The 18,472-nt window shown below is 33.1% G+C and overlaps 2 protein-coding genes across 3 annotated transcripts; one reads left to right on the top strand and one right to left on the bottom strand.

Moving 5' to 3' along the window:
* The first annotated feature begins 989 nt into the window (after window positions 1-989).
* On the top strand, window positions 990-3,914 carry LOC108486493 (serine carboxypeptidase-like 45). Its single transcript, XM_017790573.2, has 10 exons — window positions 990-1,398; window positions 1,485-1,586; window positions 1,734-1,829; window positions 2,223-2,315; window positions 2,399-2,478; window positions 2,580-2,861; window positions 2,952-3,076; window positions 3,187-3,279; window positions 3,357-3,474; window positions 3,564-3,914. The coding sequence occupies exons 1-10, from the start codon at window positions 1,146-1,148 to the stop codon at window positions 3,711-3,713; spliced, it is 1,392 nt and encodes a 463-aa protein (XP_017646062.1). The 5' UTR covers window positions 990-1,145; the 3' UTR covers window positions 3,714-3,914.
* LOC108486494 (protein NEOXANTHIN-DEFICIENT 1) lies at window positions 3,492-7,975 on the bottom strand. Of its 2 annotated transcripts, none has more exons than XM_053025500.1 (10): window positions 7,239-7,975; window positions 7,044-7,127; window positions 6,879-6,942; window positions 6,725-6,771; window positions 5,981-6,035; window positions 5,649-5,713; window positions 5,196-5,362; window positions 4,583-4,646; window positions 4,443-4,499; window positions 3,492-4,287 (listed from the first exon to the last, which is right to left on the bottom strand). In XM_053025500.1, the coding sequence occupies exons 1-10, from the start codon at window positions 7,301-7,303 to the stop codon at window positions 4,047-4,049; spliced, it is 909 nt and encodes a 302-aa protein (XP_052881460.1). In that variant the 5' UTR covers window positions 7,304-7,975; the 3' UTR covers window positions 3,492-4,046. The 2 variants fall into 2 exon arrangements, with proteins under 2 accessions (XP_052881460.1, XP_017646063.1); XM_017790574.2 differs by having other exon boundaries at window positions 5,196-5,364; window positions 5,675-5,713.
* Between the last annotated feature and the right edge of the window lie 10,497 nt (window positions 7,976-18,472).

Genomic DNA, 18,472 nt, shown 5'->3' with positions numbered 1-18,472 from the left:
ATATATTTGAAAACTTTTTCAAAGCAAGATAATAATAAAAACATGATATTTTAGTATGACAAACTTAAATTATTAATTAACTTATTTAGGTTTCAAAATTATTATTTTAAAATTTTTTAAAATTTTATATATTCTTTAGAATTTTATAAATATTTTGATTTTTGAATTTTTTAAATTTTTGTTGGGAGAGATTAGTTTATTCGTTTTCTAACCTTAACAAGGATAAAAAGATATGTGTACTAATCTGTTATTCAAATTGTAAAAATTAACTTAAAACTTAAATTAATTATTTAAATTTGACTTGAATAATTTAAAATTTAATTTTTTTTTTAAATTTTTCGAATTGAACTTTGTTGAACTCTAGTACAACCTGATATGCCTCTGCTATGTCACCGTGACGCATTCACTTTGCTCTGATATTTGAAAAGCAAAAATGCGAATTAGAGGGAAACCCCCTCCCCTAAAAACAAAAAGCAAACAGTGGGAAAGCGTTAAGCATGGTGTGAAGATGGCTATTTGTCCTTGTAAGCGTAACACAACACAATCTGTATGCTCTATGTTGTTACCAAAAACCATAGGTGACAAGAAGTCAACAACATAAAGATAGAACAATGTATTCTTTGGCTTAGTGTAGTATCATAGACTAGTAGAAGAAAGTAGTTTCTATTTCTAACACAACAAAATAAAATAAACACAATGGTGGTGTTGGTGTAAGCTAAGGCTGAGTTAATGGGGGAGCTTTACAATGCACATTCTCTCTTTTCGTTTTCTGTAACAGTTAGCCAGTGACCCACTCCTGCAGTCCTGCTCACCATCTCCTAATCTCAACTCTAACAGACCATTTCCAAGTGAAGAGAAAGTGAACCAACAATTTACCCAACAACCATCTGTTTTAGGCTTTTAGCTCCTACACTACATTATATTTTTATTTATATTTTATATATAATAAATGTAATAGAATAGTAACAAAAGTACAGGACTCTCTTTATAAAATCCAACCCCACTCAGCAACATTGTTGTCAAGTCTACTTTCTTGTCTCTCTTTCTTACTCTGATTTTTATTTTTTATTTTTTATATTTCCGTTCTCTTAGTCTTATCTGAGGGGAAAAAAAAAAAAAAAACAAAAACAAAAGAAGTAGACACCATGCTTGGTTTAGCCTGGAGATCAGTAGCATTGGGCTTAATTCTACTTGAGGTTTGGTTTTCTGTTCAAGTGGAGTGTTTTCCGGCTCTGTTTGATCGGATATCTCAACTACCGGGTCAACCCAAAGTCGGGTTTCAACAGTATGCGGGCTATGTGACCGTTGATAAGAGAAAGCAGAGAGCTTTGTTTTACTACTTTGCTGAAGCTGAAGTAGATCCAGCATCCAAACCTCTTGTCCTCTGGCTCAATGGAGGTCTCTCACTTTTTTCAGTCTCTCGTTTTCAGGCCTACAAGATAATGCTTCTATCACGTTTTCTAAGTTCCTGTTGTGAATTATAGGACCTGGATGCTCTTCACTGGGGGTTGGAGCCTTCTCTGAGAATGGACCGTTTAGGCCTAGCGGGGAAGTGCTGGTCAAGAACGAATATAGCTGGAATAGAGGTATGCTTATGTATTTACGGTTGTTTGTTCATGTTGTTAATTATGGTGTTTTTGCATTACTGGTAAGTGGATAGGGGTTTTTCAGATCTTAGAAACACATGCCTGCACAAGCACAAGTTGATTGTTAGCAATCTCATTCTATTGCAGAGGCCAATATGTTGTATTTGGAGGCCCCAATTGGAGTTGGCTTCTCTTATTCCGCTGACGACTCCTCTTATGAGGCTGTTAATGACAAGATCACTGGTACCACTCTCTCCAATCTAAACCCATTTTCCCTAATGTTCACTCACTTTAATGTATGCAAATAACCTTAAGTTGTAGAAGAAACAGAGTTTCTATACTGAATATTCAATAGAGCTTCTTTGCCTTTTTATTTTTTATTTATTTCGGGGTTATCTTACTTTTTCCCCTTCTTTTTTTGATTTCTTTTATCACGCAAAGGGGTCCGAGAATATTTCACAATGCTGTAGTGACATTGCCGTCCGTATTTGTCTTTCACTTTACAATGATGCCATGTTCATTCATCACTGTTCTTTTTTCGTTTTTTTTTAAAAATTTCTTTTACTTGTCTGACAAAAGTTTATCTCCCCAAGTTACCTTTCATCTTTCTAACTTTTGTCTCTTTTGTTATTGTAGCTAGGGACAATCTGGTATTTTTGCAAAATTGGTTCCTCAAATTCCCCCAGTACAAGAATAGAAGCCTCTTCATTACAGGGGAAAGCTATGCTGGTATCATTTAGCTGTTCAAGAACATAGTATTGTTTGTTCTAGTGTGAAATGTGAATCAGCACTGATTCTGTTTCTAAAAATAGGCCATTATATACCCCAGCTGGCTGAACTTATGCATCAGTTTAATAAGAAGGAAAAGCTGTTCAACTTGAAAGGAATCGCTGTAAGTAGTTCCGCAAAGAAATTTCAATCCTTTTTTCCCTTTTGGGGATTTTCTTTTACTTATCTACAACATCCGTTCCTGTTTGCTCCAATTGATTGTAGCTTGGCAATCCTGTTTTGGAATTTGCTACTGATTTTAATTCGAGGGCTGAATTCTTCTGGTCTCATGGACTAATATCGGATTCTACATACAAACTCTTCACCACTTCTTGTAATTACTCGAGATATGTCAGCGAGTATTATAGAGGGAACGTTTCTCCTATTTGTTCAAGGGTGATGGGCCAAGTAAGTACAGAAACTAGTAGATTCGTCGACAAGTATGATGTGACCCTTGATGTCTGTATATCATCCGTGCTCTCACAATCCAAAATCCTTACTACCCAAGTGAGTTTAATTTAGTAAACTTGGATGTCTAATGTTCTAGTCTATGACTCTATGCTGCTTGTTTCTGACTTGGTTTTCTATGTCCAACAGCAAGTTGGTGATACGATAGATGTCTGTGTAGAAGATGAAACAGTTAATTATCTGAATAGGCAAGATGTGCAGAAGGCTCTCCATGCTCGTCTTGTAGGAGTCCATAAATGGGCTGTTTGCAGCAGGTAATTCTCTTCTCCAATGATTCACCTTGTTTATATGAATTTGAGGCTTGGTGCTTATGATGGTGAATTGCTTAATATGGTCTTCTAATTATATATAATTTGCCCATCAGTGTCCTAGACTATGAACTGCTTGATCTGGAGATACCAACTATCACTATTGTGGGCAGACTCGTGAAGGCAGGAATTCCAGTTATGGTATACAGGTAAAAATAGTCCTTAGTTCAAGGTTTTCTTCATGTTGTCACAAAATGGTACTCACAATAGATGTTTTCGAATATAGTGGAGATCAAGATTCTGTTATCCCGTTGACCGGAAGTCGAAAATTAGTTAATCGACTGGCGGAGGAATTAGGTCTGAAAACAAGTGTGCCATACCGAGTTTGGTTTGAGGGGCAACAGGTAAATACGAACGGAGATTATTGAAATTTGAAGCTTATGGTAATATTATGATTTGTGGTATTATTACAATAACTATTTTTGGTTTGCAGGTTGGTGGGTGGACTCAAGCTTATGGTAACATCCTATCGTTTGCCACAATAAGAGGAGCATCTCATGAAGCCCCATTCTCGCAGCCTGAGAGATCACTGGTTCTATTCAAGGCATTTTTGGAAGGCAGGCCATTACCAGAAGCATTCTGATCCCCGCTCATCAGTTAAGTTGTGTCGAGAATACAGTTGGAGCTTGTAAGTAAGTTTGATGCTCAAGTCTGAAGTTGAAAATTGCATTTGTTTGTTTGTTCCTTGGTTTGATTATCTTTCCATGTAGAAACATTTTTGTAAAGCTCTTGAATCTCAAGGAAAGGAAATATATATCTCCAAAAAGAAAAAAAGCCTTTAACATCTCTTGTTCTGTTGGGGAGTAATGTTTGAAATGGAACCTGGAGTCTAGAATCTTATTAGCTGATGTTGATGTTAAAAACAAGAAACAAAAAGGAGCATGTTTTTGTGTGTGTGCTTTGGGGGGGGGGGGTTTCAAGCGGCTGGTAAAGAGCTTGTAGTGTTGTTGGATAGTATGATGGGAGCTTCAACTTGCATTTCCAAGAAATTGAACTCCAAAGCTAGTATAGGCTTTGATAACATAACCGATATGCTTAGGTTTCTTGCATTATCTACCACTTCCTCGGCTGTAAACCCTCTGCTTTCAGAATCATGGCTTCTTTCCTTCTTTAATGGTGATGGCCCTGATACCTTTGCTGGTCGCACTGCTCGTACTCTATCATGTCAAATATTCAGAACAGTATTTCATGTCAACAACATTAGATTTTTAACATTTGAGTGCTAATGGCCATGATATAAACATAGGGTCAAATGCATCATCATCATCATCATAATAATAATGATACTTGGGATAGAAAGTATCTGAAATACCTGCAGGCAAGGCGGCATGAATACTTCAAAAGGTTGGGATTATACTCTGTTTGGCCACTGTAATTTCACAACAAAAAAAGTTAAAACGTCTACTTCAAAGTGAACTGCTCAGTGAAATATAAAATCATGTACGAAATTACCTAAAGCTTGGAAGTGACATTGTGATGGATGGGCCCATCCATTTGTTGAATTTCGGTGTAGGCACTGCAATCACCAAGTTTTTAACCAGAAAAATACCATAAAATCTATCACAACAATTATTAACGCCAGAAGCAAAGACAAAATAAATTTGTCCCCCTTCCTGAGCATGATCATCAGGTGTGTTTAAGCATAATGTGAAGTGAATTTAATTTATGTACACGATAATGCACTGTTTCACTTGGGATGAAGGTAACTCCAAGGAACCAGGATGGCATTACCCAAAAGTTAATTCTAGCCTATAGAACAAGTGCTTGACTAACTAACCGAAAGCTTTTTTGTGAAACAAAGGCATGCAGATTCAGATATAAAACAGTTTAAAGCTTGCCTTGAAATGGTAAAGCACAGAAAAGCATTCATTTGATAAGCCAACCTCTTGGGCAGATTCTTTTACTAACAAGATAAACTCTTTGTTTAGGTTAATTACATTTGGCTTCTAAATCTTACAGGAAAATGAGGAAAACAAGTTATTTCATATTCTTAGGAAGGATATTCTTAGGAACTTCCAAATGCCATGAGAGTTCGGCACATAAGTAGGATCAAGTATGAACTCACCATCAGTCATAAGTTTGATATTACAGAGATCTGATGAAGCAGGACCCACAACTTCTGTCACCTGAACGTCCATGCAATCTTTTGAGTGGCAGATTGTTGTGCCAACACCAATCATGCTTAGAAAGCCACCAAATTTGTACTTTCTTTGTCTAGGAACTGGTGTAATTCTCTGTTTTCAAACAAAACACACAAAACATGATTCATAAACCAATAATAAACATGAATTGTATTGCCTGTGGCCTAGCAACATATAAAGAGCTAAATTGCAATGTGAAATGGATTTTTTAAAGCAGACTTTATTCTAATTAATACCATCAATGTTGTAATTCAGCGAACCCCTACTGGAAAAGAGCTCATCTTGACAAAGAAGTTGACACATGTACACTTACAATTTTCATGGTGGTATACAAATTTAGACCAATCTTATAGGCAAGAAAATTGTGCCAGAGCTACAGTGAGTCTGGCAGAATGAGGACTACCTTTGAAAATCTGGCTACTTGACTTGGAAGCCCTACCTCCTGCAACAAGACCAGGGGAAAAAAAAATGCAAGTTCAAACTTCAAGTAGTAGAAATAAAGGAATTATGTGCATTAGTTACTTTAACAATGCCCCTTGATCACGGTGTAGAAGGAGCTCTGCATCCCTATGTTGAACCATTGGAATTGCAGGAGTGAAGGTCAACTTGTATGTTGGTGTAGAGTTAGAATTAAAGCTGTAATCAAGTAAATTTGGCCAGAGATCTAGTTTTCGTTGCTAAAAGACCATTCTAAACTTCCATGTCCTACCTTGCGTCCATGGTGACAAGCTTCTTCACTGTTTACAAGAACCCTGGCTGCCCAACTGTTCAAATTTAAATTAAGAAAAGAAACAAGAAGCAGAGGCAATTAGTTTGAATACAAAAAGGAAATAGAAGAGGAACAACTATAAGACAAGGCATGAATGAAAATGATAATTTGACAGTCCATCCATATTCTAATGCTTCTATACAAGTCCATTAGGTTCTGATAGGAAACAAGTACAAGGCAGTTAGGTTTTATTGAGTGGAACTAGGTGATCCAAACAGTGTAAAGTGATCTTCTTCCTGATGCATGAACCTGGCACACTTCCTACAGAAAAATGGCAAGTTGCTCATGCCACTTGAGGAAGATACTTGCTACTATACCAAACGTGACTAATAACACTGAATGATTCCTATGGAAGCATAAATTAATGAACAATTATAAGAAAAGCCGCATAATATAATGAGTAATAAGACACAATTCAAGTTATAAAAGTTTGACTGACCAACATAGTTAGCACATAAAGTGAAACGCAATTGAGTGGTGGGCACCACCTTATTTTTTGCTAGTTCAAGCCAAACCTTGAGGAAACTGGTACATGAATACCAAGACAGAACAGCCCTGACCTGACTTGTAAAGGCTTAAGGCCAGCGAATTCACTCAACTTATGATGCATTTCCTCCACACATGATATGTATAATTAACTAATTTTTTTTAATCAATCTCAACGAAAGAGGGGAGAACACATACGCGCAAGACGTTGGGGGATTCCACACAATTCCTGCTATCACCACAAGCTGGCAAAGAAACAGTTGACATGTGATCACTTTTTACTGGTCAATATTATCTCTCAATACCACCTAATACATGATAAAAACGTTAATTGAAAACGAGAGTACGAAACCTCATCAAACACCCCAGCAGGGCTGTCATCGTAGTTGGCAAGGAAAAAACCACCCAGTGTGTATCTGCATTGTGCATGCCATGATTAATTTGTGAAAAGCAAAAACCATGAAATTCTGAAACTCCACAATCAACCCCCATAGAATTTTTAAGTAAATACGACTACCCAAAAGCTTCAACTAGGCGTAACTCCTTGGGTATGAATGCTCTAACAGTTTCAGCTTTGACAAGATGGAGTTGATACAAGGCACTGGGATGAAATTCAGACAAATTCAATAATCACATCAACATATATATATATATACATATTAACCAAATAATATGGATAAAAAGCTTAGTAGGTTTGACACTGACACTTTACCTGCCTTTGAAAATCCAGGGTGGATTGCCATAGCCTGGTGAACTTTTTGTTTCTCCGAACCCCATGAGACTCGCAGCTGGGAACCTAATTTCTTCAACAGCAAGGAGATGCCAAAAAAAAAAGCCGAACCCAAATGATCCCACCACCCAATATGCAGAACAATGAAGTGGAACCAACTTATGTTGTAGCAGAATCACAAAATTAATACAAAATTATATATGGCAAGAAGGAAGATGGAAAAGCAAGCAAGCAAGCAAGCAAGGGAAGAGTAAAGAAGAGTGTGTGTGTGTGTCTAGCGGAGAGAGAAAGAGAGACTAATTTGAAAGCCAATGAAAGAGGAATTTAAAGAAGTAACCGACAGAAGGAAGAGAGAGAAGGCACGATAGGCAGGCGGTATTTAAGTTACGAAGTGGATAGACTTTACTTGCACATCCTTTCATTTCATCTAATTCTGAGCTTTTCTTATGGCTTGGCGCCAACTGAATGTACCATCTCTAACTTAATCTTCCCTAAATCCATTTCCTGATCCGGATAAGATTTTCGGTGTCGGGTCCAGTATATCAATTCCTTTGATTTATCTTGGTCTTGATGGTGGACTGGAACCTTTAACCACAAAATTTTAAATCCATGATTTTAGCTTTCTTTTAAGCTTCCCATCTACAACAATTTCTTACCCATGCTTTTTCTATTATTACATTTTTCTCAATGTGACCGACTTGAATTTTAGTTAAATTATCACACCCATTTTCTCCCTATGTTTTTGTTTTAACTTATACTAGCCACTTAATTGCATATAAATTTTAAAATATTTTAATTACATCTTAAATTATTAATGTTATATCAATTAGGTTATTTAAGCTATTAATTTAACTGTCAAATGATAAGCTAAATCTTATATAACTTAATTTAAAATGAAAATTTTAAAGAAATAAAATTTTGTAGCATAAATTTTAAAAATAAAACTAAAATTAAAAACAAAAAGAGTAAACAATAAAACTTTTGTAAAAAAAATTGAAAACCTTAATTATGCTTTTTAAAACATTCATTTTGGCAAAATTCAATTCATTCTTTTTTTTTCTTTTTAAATTATATCACATAAGATCTAACCTATCATTTAATAGTTAAATTAACAACTTTAGTAACGGAATGATGTGATTGATATAATTTCAACAATTTAAAGATATAATTAGAATGATTTAAAATTTAAAAACTAATGGGTAAACTACACCAATGGAGGTTACATTTTAGTCATTTATGTTTGAAATGTTATGTTTTTTTCACTTACGTTATTATGTTGTAACATTTTAGTCACTGAGCCGTTAATTGTTATTAATGGCGTAATGGTAAGCTAACGTGGCACGTTAAATCATCATTTCAAACAAAAATTTTAAGTTAAATTATACAATTGGTCTCTATATTTTTTCATTTAAAGTAATTTAATTTTTTCTTTTATGATTTTTTAACTTTTCTTTTCTTTTTTTTTCCCATTCAATTTTGCTTCTCCTTCTATTTTCTTACCTTCTCCATTTTTTAAAGAAATGAAGAAGGTAGGAAAACATAGGGAGGAGCAGAAAATGATGAAAAAAAAAAGGAAAGTTAAAAGATCATAAACGAAAAAAAATTAAATTACTCAAAACGAAAAAATATGGGGATCAATTGTATAATTTAACCTAAAAATTTGTTTGAAATGATGGTTTAATGTGCCACGTTAGTTTTCCGTTACACCGTTAACTACAATTAATAACTTAATTACTAAAATGTTACAACACGATAACGTAAGTGATTAAAACATAACATTTTAAATATAAATGATTAAAATGTAAGTTGAGGTAAAAAAAACCATAAATGTAATCTATTCAAAACTATTTTAAAGATGTTTATGCAACTAGGATCTTTTCGTTTTATGGATTAAAATTCCTCTTCCAAAATAAACCATTTACTTATTTACATATTAAGTAATCTAATTATAAGAATAACTGATAATTATTTGTTATCATTTATTTTTGTTTCATGATAAAAAAATTACAAATATTTAAGTTTTATTTATAATTTTAGAAATTAGCTTTTCACTGTAACTATTGATTTAAAAAGAAATAACAACTTTGTTTTAAATATTATTTTCCTTACCGAATCACGTGTTAACTTTTCTTTGTGCTTAACTTTTTTCCCTAAAAAATATAATTTTCTATTTAATTTCCTCAACCAACTTGACGTCTTTCGTAGTTGTCAAAATAAAAATAAAAATTGACGTCCTTGGAGATCACATACCACTTTTTAGAGATAATATAATTATTGGTGATTGAATTTATAATTAGATTTATTTTGCTATTTTTTTTTCACTTTACTACTTGAATTTGATAATTAATTTTATTTTAATCTTTAAATTTAAAAATTACAAAAATTTGATGATATGATATAATTTCAAACTATTACATCATTACTTGAAATTTTAAAAATTATATAAAATTTGTCTAATCTTAACGTATCACATTCAATGTTTTAATGACAGGACCGGTGGTTGAATAGATTAGGTCATCGATTCTCAATTCCTCCATTTCAATTTGTTCAACCATCAGACAAACAATGATTAAATAAATAATTAAAAGTTCATAATTATTTTTAGAAAAATAAGAATATAAAGAAATTATTAAACCGAATCAACCTGTTCAACTGTTGATTGTTGTCGTGATTGTTTATTTTTACCAGTTTCAAGTAGTTATCTAGCCAATTAGTTCAACTCCTTTGTTCAGATCTTTATATCGATCAGTTCTTAGTCTATCTGATCCAGTCATGTTCCAATATTACTGATTACATCATTAAATCTTATTAAAATTAAAGTTTAGGAATTAAAATAAATTTAGTTACCAAAATCAAGTACTAAAATGAACTCAAAAAAATATAGACATTTAAAATGAAAAATTATATTGTCCTTTTTAACTACTTATTATATTAAGAAGCATTAAATTAAGTTGTTACCAATCTACTAAAAATAACAATCAAACCATTGAAGGAATCAAAGTTGTAAAATAATGGAAAAGAGAAAACAAACAAAATCCTATAAATTTAGATACAAAACAACTCAAATAAAAATAAGATTTTCAAGTACATTGGCAACAAGACAAAAAAACAAATCCCTAAAAAATTTAAGTGCCGATTGAGAATTCGAAGTTGAAAATAATATTTTGAATTTAGATTTGCAAATCTAAAATTTTTGTTTGGATATCAAATAAAAAACTTTTGAATTTAGATTTGGTAAATCTAACTTAGATATTTGATTCTTGAATTTAAAATTAGTTTTGAAAGCCAAAATTTACAAAATCATTCTTGATTATAAATAGGGTAAACTCCAAAAATAGTCACTTTTGTTTGTCTCAGATTACATTTTAGTCACTTACGTTATCATTTTGTTATGAAGTGGTCACTTTACCGTTAAAAACTGTTACCTCCCTAAAAATAGTCCTACGTGACCGTCCAAATAAGTTTTAAATGCCAACTTGGATATTCAATTGTTGGGATGAAAATATGTTTTTAATTAAATAAATTTAATTTGGACTGCCACGTAGGACATCCAAGTTGGCATTTTAAAACCATTTGGACCGCCACGTAGACCGTTGTTAGGAAGGTAATGGAACTTAATGGTAGAGTGATCATTTCATAACAAACGATAACGTAAGTGACCAAAACGTAACATTTCAAACATAAGTGACTAAAATGTAATCTAAAGCAAACAAAAGTGACTATTTTTATACTTTACCCTTATAAATATCTTCTTCTTTTTCTTTTATATCATAGTTGATACAATCATTTGCTTGATTATATAAGTTACAATTTTATCTCTTATATGTATATATATTATAATAAATGTGTCATCATATTTTTATTTATATTTTTTTAATGCAAATTGGCAGGTTTTATTGATAAAAAAATATGATAATAACATGTCCTAAAAATATTTTGGGAAACACAAGAAAAATAAAGAATAGAAAAAACAAATCTTTTCCTTTTTTCTATCCTAAGGACATCTCTATGCCATTAAAGAAATTTCAAAACACCAAGGAGAAAGGATGACCAGGCTCAAGTATGAGAAAAACAAATTTTTGCTAGGAAAAACACGATGACCAAACTTTTTTTAAGGTATTCTTTTTTGTGTTATACTTGTTTTCAAGATAATCGATTTTATATAAATTGCAGTATGTTTATTTATTTATATTTATTGTATTCATGTTGGAGAGAATAAAAAAAATTTTAAAACCATAAATCTAAAAATCATAAATTTTGAATATTTTTGTCGTGAAGAATCAACAAAGGGAAATAGATTGGGACGATGCGGCAGTTGAACTAGGTAAGAAGAAGAGCCGTCGTATTTGATGGTTGAAAAGGGTGAAGAAGATAGTTGAGAGGAAGAGAGAAACGATACGTGGTGAAAGGAGTGTTTTATTATGTTGATGTTATCTACATTCTTACTGCAATTGGAAGACTTATATACATGAGATAGAGCTGTGCCATGTGTCAAGATCTCATTAGTGGCAAGGTTTTATATTGTCTTCTTACAAGGTCGGTGATGTGACCTTATAAGTGTTGAAAAAAAAATTGGTTTGAAAACGAGTTTCTTACGCAATAGAAAAATAAAAATTTAAAAATCGAGTCGGTTTGTAATATTTATAGCAATAAACTCTTCCTGATAAGTACTTGTGTTTTGTGCGAGACGGATCCTTGAAGTTTTCGACTTTAAATCGAACATCATTTTCACTATTATCGTACCACAAATTGCTTCGAGTGTGAGCTCGAAAATTACGAATCAAACACAAAATCATAATTAATTTTCTTACTTTAAGTAGGAAAATAAATCTCTCTCTTATAGAAACCAATAGAATTGTTATTCCCGAAAAATTGAAAATAAATTCTCACTATTTTTGGGCAAAATAATAATATCTCAAAGTTGTGTGTTTTTTGTCCTACTAATGAAATCTATTTATAGGAAGAGATAGAATAACCCTAGTTAAATTAGTAGAATATAAATAACACTTATTTAATAGAAAAACCAATCCCCCTAGTTGAATTAGGAGAGAGGAGCAGCTAACCCTAATTAAATACACTAGGGTTGTTGCCCCTCATACATATTAACATATTATGAGGGGTTTGGTGTCTCTCTTGTATTGAGTCCAATTATTCATGCTTCTTGGACTTTTAACCCAACATTTTATAATTTAATCAAACTCTATGCATGTTTTTTTTATTTCCTCAAATATATATATTAAATTAATTTAAATAAATAAATTGATTTTCTAATTTAATAATTTTCTCAACCCAATTCTAATTCCGTTAAAGTCATGGCACGCCCAACCTTTTCATTGGGTCCAGGTATGGAGCGCCATAAGCCGAACCATTGAAAACACTAAACTTTTCTTTTTAAACCAACTTCCCGATTTGGCAGATTCGCATTTACCAGAGTGGTGTTCCACAAATTTTGAAAATATATATAATTGAAAACAACATTTAAATGGTACCACGCCATTTCAAAAGATTAAAGAAACAAGTAAATGGCCTTTTTCGGCAGCTTAAAAAATATCCATGAGATCAAATGTAATTTCCTTTCGAGTTGCTGCTTGTACTACAGTTTAAAACTTGATTTAATTAAATTTGATAACGTCTAAAACCATAATTGATAACAAGCCAACAAGGCTACCAATAAGCATCCAAAGTACAAAATACTGTTTCAAAATACAATTTGATGATTTTTAAATTGCGGCACCTGACAATTGTCTTAATACCTCCAACAATTACATGTCACATAAAGAAAATTAGAAAGGCTCACAAATGGTCCACTAGTTTGGCTAATCATTTACAATCCCTACGTACAACAAACGACCTGAAAGTAGGAAGAAGAAACTAGGTAAGTTCATGAGAACTTAATGAGTTCCTAATAAATGAATCCCATTAAAATACCATCAAACATTAAGAGGTTAGACTCACACTGACAAACTAACATGCCATACTTGGCAGATGAAACTTTTTCTTATCCGAAGTATCCTCTGGTGGATTCTACTGTGATCAGACTCAACCTACCGGCAGACACTAATTGGTTTTGTATTCTAGCATATGACGGAACACGGGCACAATTGCTCTGCGTGTACGCCACTTACGTGGACTACAATTTTATAACTATCAGGCTTACTACTAACATTTCATGCAATGCACACTTCTTATTTTACACTTGCACACCCTTTTTCCCACATACTTCCTTCCTTGTGCTAGCTTCTGATCCTAGTTTCCTGTATCTTCATACCGTTCATTAGAGCTATTTACCATCCATTACCTCCGTACCCCCTAACTTTCCTCTTTGTTTTCGAACACACACACACATATTCCCTCGCAAGGCCAAGTTTTCACCAGTCACGGTTTGTACTAGAGTGCCATACCAGAGGCAAAATGTATTATCCTATATCTTCTTTTATATCTTTATACACAACATCCTCCTATTGCCTCTTTACACCAGTCTAGATATAAAGCTTGTGCACCAAGGAAGGAGTATTTATACCATGCTTTTGAGTCTGTTTAACATTTATACCCTTGCATGCAATGACTCTTTGAACACATTTTCGAACGCTAAAGCCAAAAGACAAAGCCACTTACCTGGCTGTACAACGTTAAAGGTTAAATGAAATAACGCAGATATCTGACTCAAAGTACGAAGGAACTCACCAGAATACTTAACCAGAGCTTTACTACTCTATGGTTTCCTTCCCTTTGGTACTGGGACCTTCTCCCGTTTCCTTGGCTAAAACAATAAAACAATCTCTTTAAACATCAAAAATACCTAAAACTTTATGAAATGTCATGAATATGAAGACATGCAAACAGTTTCTGGTTGAAACTTTCCTTCCAATCTAGTATCCAAATGAAAATCCTACTGAAACTCTCTTGCAGTAGCTTCTTTTTATATGGTAAAGCTTAAAGGAATGTTTAAGGGTTTACCACCAGCCGACTAGCACCGAAGTTCTCTTAAGCTTAACAGATGACACCTTCATTAATGATGAAGAACTCTCCTAATTTCTTCGATAACAAAAAAAGTATAGTAGAGAAGATGAAACATGAATCTTCTCTCCACTATCAAGCTATCCTTGTAACAACCTGTTTTCAATGAAATCGGAACAATGATTTCGGGACTACAAATTCAATGAGTAAATTTTTATTTTATTATTTAAATGGTGTCTACAGAATTTTATTAGGGTCGTATTAAAATTTCATTACGAAATTTTGGTGTTTGCAGGATTAATTAAGTAAAAAGGACTAAATTGTAAAAAGTGTAAAAATTAAGTTTTAATAATTAAAATAGCTGAATGACTATGGAAATGGAAGTTAATGGACTTGAATAGAAATTATATCATTCATAAGGTTAGTGGATGTGCATGGCATGTTATCATTGCAATTTTGTTACATTTTAAAGGTTAATATGGTAATTAGGTAATTAAATTAAAATCAAAAGAAAAGAAATAAGGTGTATTATCTTTATTTTTTACTTAAAAACCTATTTTGAAGAGAAAGAACACCATGGATGAATTCTTGGTTCGGTCAAGCTTTATTTAGTTTCATGGTGAGCTTCTAAGCCCCATTTCTAATGATTTTTATGTTTTTGATATCGTTGTAGCTTAATCTAGCTAGCCCGGGGATTAATTTGTAAACTATTAAAGATTGAAGGTTATGCCATGAATGTTCTTGAATTATTCTTGATGTTTAATGCTAGATTATGAATCTTTGTTGATAAATAAACAAGTTTTGTAAAGTGATTTTTGATGAAATTTGCATTTAGGGATCGATTTGTAAAAAGGGTAAAATTCATGTTAAATTTATGAAATAATGGTTTATTTGAGTTTATATAAGTTCCTAATAAATTCGGTTAGCTTGAATGGGGGATTAAAATGCTTAGATTTCAATTTATGAGATTAAGGACTAAATTGTGAAAAGTTAAAATACTAAGGGAAAAATTATAATTTTACATAAAATGAGGACTAAATTTATGTTTAGAAGTACTCAATTGAATGAAACTATTGTTTTAGATCACGAACGGGTTGATGATCATGGAAAGGGAAAGATTTCGGAGTAGTTCATGTGCTTTGCAATTACTACAACCTAGTCATGTAAGTTTGTTTTATGTTTATTTTTAGTTGAATTAAATACCTTGTCAGTGATTACATCTTTAAAGTCTATTATGGAAATGATTTTTTTTGAATATTTCGACTGGATTTTATTGATCAGAAAATAAATAACATAAAGAGGGTAAGTTCCTTTAAAATTATGAAATTGAGCCCTAAGTAAAGAAAAGCTAATAAAAGAAGAAAAAGGTCCAAAAGAGAGTAAATGGCCCACGAAAAAATAGATAACAATTAAAATGGAATAAAATAAGGAAATGGAAAGTCTAATCCAGTCGCTGTCAATTAGCTGGTACTCATTAATTGTCTGACTTTTCGAACCTCTATACCAGCGTTTCAACCAATAGCAAGTTTCAAGAAAGCTTTCATTTCTGCTATCCTTATCTCTTTAGATCTTCTCAAGATGCTCTTCAATCTGGATGTCTCAACCATCTCTCCTCTTGTTCTCGTTGAAGATGAATGAAATTTGCTCCCTCCAGGTATTTTTCTTCTCCCTTCCTTAATACTTTTATTGCAAGTTCATGGGCATAATTCCCTGATCTTTGAACAAACTGGAAGTTGATTTCTTGAAAGTTTTGTTTTTCCTTTGAATGTCTCGAATAATTTCCCCTATAACTAATTTTTCTGTCGCTATTGAGTTGCATTTTTTATGAATGTTTTTGAGTCCCCTAAGATATCTATTGATTGAAAACCCATTGCAATCCCTAACTTCATTGCTTGTAACCCTGCATGTGCCTTTTCCATGAACGGAGACAATATTGTGCCATGGAGGACTGTTTTCGAGGCTAATAACTCACCCATCTCCCCCCACACGACCACACCCGAAGCCGAGCTGGAGCATTTACCATCAAAAGATGCATAAAAATAGATAGCTACTCTCGCATGTCTTTCAATATGTCTCTGTCTTCTATCATCATCTAAGGTAAGTGGTTTTCCTTCCAACCCATCGATCTCTACCATATAACTTTGGATTCGGTTTGATAAGTCTCTTCCTATTGTTATTTTCCCCTCATGAACTAATTGGTTTCTTAAACTCCAGATTGTCTATACAGTACAGCAAAAGAGTCGACATTGTTTGCTGTTACCTATGGCGAAGATCCAAGTAAGCCATTCCCATGAGTCTTGAATATTAGTATTAATGACCCATGATAAGTTTAGATTATGCCATGTTTCTGTTATTGTAGGGCATTGTCTGAAAACACGGTTGCTATCTTCTTTCGTATTTCGACACTGAGGATTGGAAATATCTGAAGCCACTCTTTTTAATCTGAGATTTTTTAGAGTAGGAATAAAGTTCCAAGAAATACGCCATAAAGTGATGGCAATTTTTTATGGGAGACATAAATTCCATAGCTTTCTGTAGAAATTTTTCATTTCGGTCTATATTAAATAAGCATTATGATCTATATTAGCCTCTTGTAATAGTTTATAGGCACTTTTGACTAAAAATTCGCCAGAATGTTCTCCTCGCCAGACTTGAAAATCATTATATTCTTCTTCCGCCAGAGGAATTTGTAGAATCTTCTGTGCTGTGTCCACTTGAAAGGTATTATCTATTAGATCAGCCTTCCATTTTCTTGTTGATGCATCAATTAAGTCTAAAACTAACTCTATTTCTGCATTGTTTATATTGTCATTGATCCTCTCAATGTTAACTCTCAGTACTCAGCGATTGCTCCAAACAGATATATGATTTCCTCTATCGAATCGCCAACATAAGCCATCTTACAGTAACCCTTTTGCTGCCCAAACGCTCTTCTAGGTAAGTGAAGGTAAATTCCCTAACTGTACATGGATGAAGTCTGAATTTGGATAATATTTGGCTTTTAAGACCTTTGCTAATAAAGAATTTGGTAAATTAATAAGGCGTCAACCTTGTTTGGCTAATAAAGCAATATTAAATTGACCAAAATTTTGAAAACCCAGACCACCCTTTTTTTTGCGATACAAAGATCCTTCCAAGCGTACCAATGAATGGCCCTTTTGCAACGATCCTTCTGCTACCAGAATTTTGCAATAATACTCTCAAGGTCAATACATAAAGATTTAGGTAGTAAAAGACATGCCATTGTATACATCAGAATAGCTTGAAGAATGACCTTGATAAAAACTTCTTTCCCATCTTGAGAGAGGTGCCAAATACTACAATTGTCTATTCGTTGCTTAATTCTGTCCTTTAAGTTTTGAAAAGACTTTTTCTTCTTTATACCCACCATATTAGGTAATCCAAGATAACGTTTTGGTTCATTTGAGCTTCGTACTCCAAGTATGCGAGTAACTAATCTTTTTTCTTCCTCTTATGTATTTTTGCTAAAGAAAATAGTTGACTTATCAAAATTGACGTGTTGTCCCGATCAGTTTCCATACTAGTGTAGAATTGTTTTTAATAAACCAACTCCCCTTTTAGTAGCCTCACCAAACAAAATGCATTCATCTGCGAATAACAAATGTGATATTTGTTGCCCTCTTCTACTTGTCTTGACCCTTTTTAATTGTTTTTCTTGAAGTACCAGTCTCATAAGGCAAGATAAGCCTTCTCCACAAATCAAAAATAAAAATGAGCTCAAAGGATCTCCTTGTTGTAAACCTATCATTGGTTGAAAAATATCCTTGGCTTGACCATTAAGTACCACTGAATAGGAAACATTAGATTCACACTTCATTATAGAATTATTCCAGTTAGGGTCAAAACCCATTTTCCTCATCATCTCCTATACAAAAATCCATTTGAATCTATCGTACGCTTTACTCATGTTCAATTTTCCCGCCATCAATCCCTTTTTTCTGAATTTTTTCTGTTTTAGAGTGTGCAAAATTTCATATGCCAATAATACATTATCAGAGATTAACCTTCCTGGTACAAAAGCACTCTATGCATCATCGATGCATTTTTCCAAGACTTCTCTAAAATGATTAACAATAGCCTTTACCTTTGCCATTATTTTATAAATAATGTTGCATAAGCTAATGGGACGAAAATGAGTGAGGTTGGTTGGATTTGCTTTTTTAGGAATAAGCACAATATGCGTAGTATTAATTGGACTAACCTCCATACCTCCATTCAGATATTGAAGACAGAAAAGT

This window comes from Gossypium arboreum, chromosome 3 (assembly GCF_025698485.1).
Source record: "Gossypium arboreum isolate Shixiya-1 chromosome 3, ASM2569848v2, whole genome shotgun sequence".
Taxonomy (NCBI): Eukaryota; Viridiplantae; Streptophyta; class Magnoliopsida; order Malvales; family Malvaceae; genus Gossypium; species Gossypium arboreum.
The sequence above is the reverse complement of the archived record's forward strand: the minus strand, read 5'-3'. Positions and strand labels throughout refer to the sequence as shown.

Bases quoted from the DNA above. Each gene is read 5' to 3' on its own strand.
- LOC108486493 (XM_017790573.2), top strand. From the start codon at position 1,146: ATGCTTGGTTTAGCCTGGAGATCAGTAGCATTGGGCTTAATTCTACTT. The intron at 2,316-2,398 runs GTATCATTTAGC...TTCTAAAAATAG, and splicing joins TACAGGGGAAAGCTATGCTG to GCCATTATATACCCCAGCTG. The intron at 3,077-3,186 runs GTAATTCTCTTC...TTTGCCCATCAG, and splicing joins AAATGGGCTGTTTGCAGCAG to TGTCCTAGACTATGAACTGC.
- LOC108486494 (XM_053025500.1), bottom strand. From the start codon at position 7,303: ATGGGGTTCGGAGAAACAAAAAGTTCACCAGGCTATGGCAATCCACCC. The intron at 6,943-7,043 runs GTAGTCGTATTT...TGCACAATGCAG, and splicing joins CGCCTAGTTGAAGCTTTTGG to ATACACACTGGGTGGTTTTT. The intron at 4,288-4,442 runs GTATTTCAGATA...TTGACATGATAG, and splicing joins TCATGCCGCCTTGCCTGCAG to AGTACGAGCAGTGCGACCAG.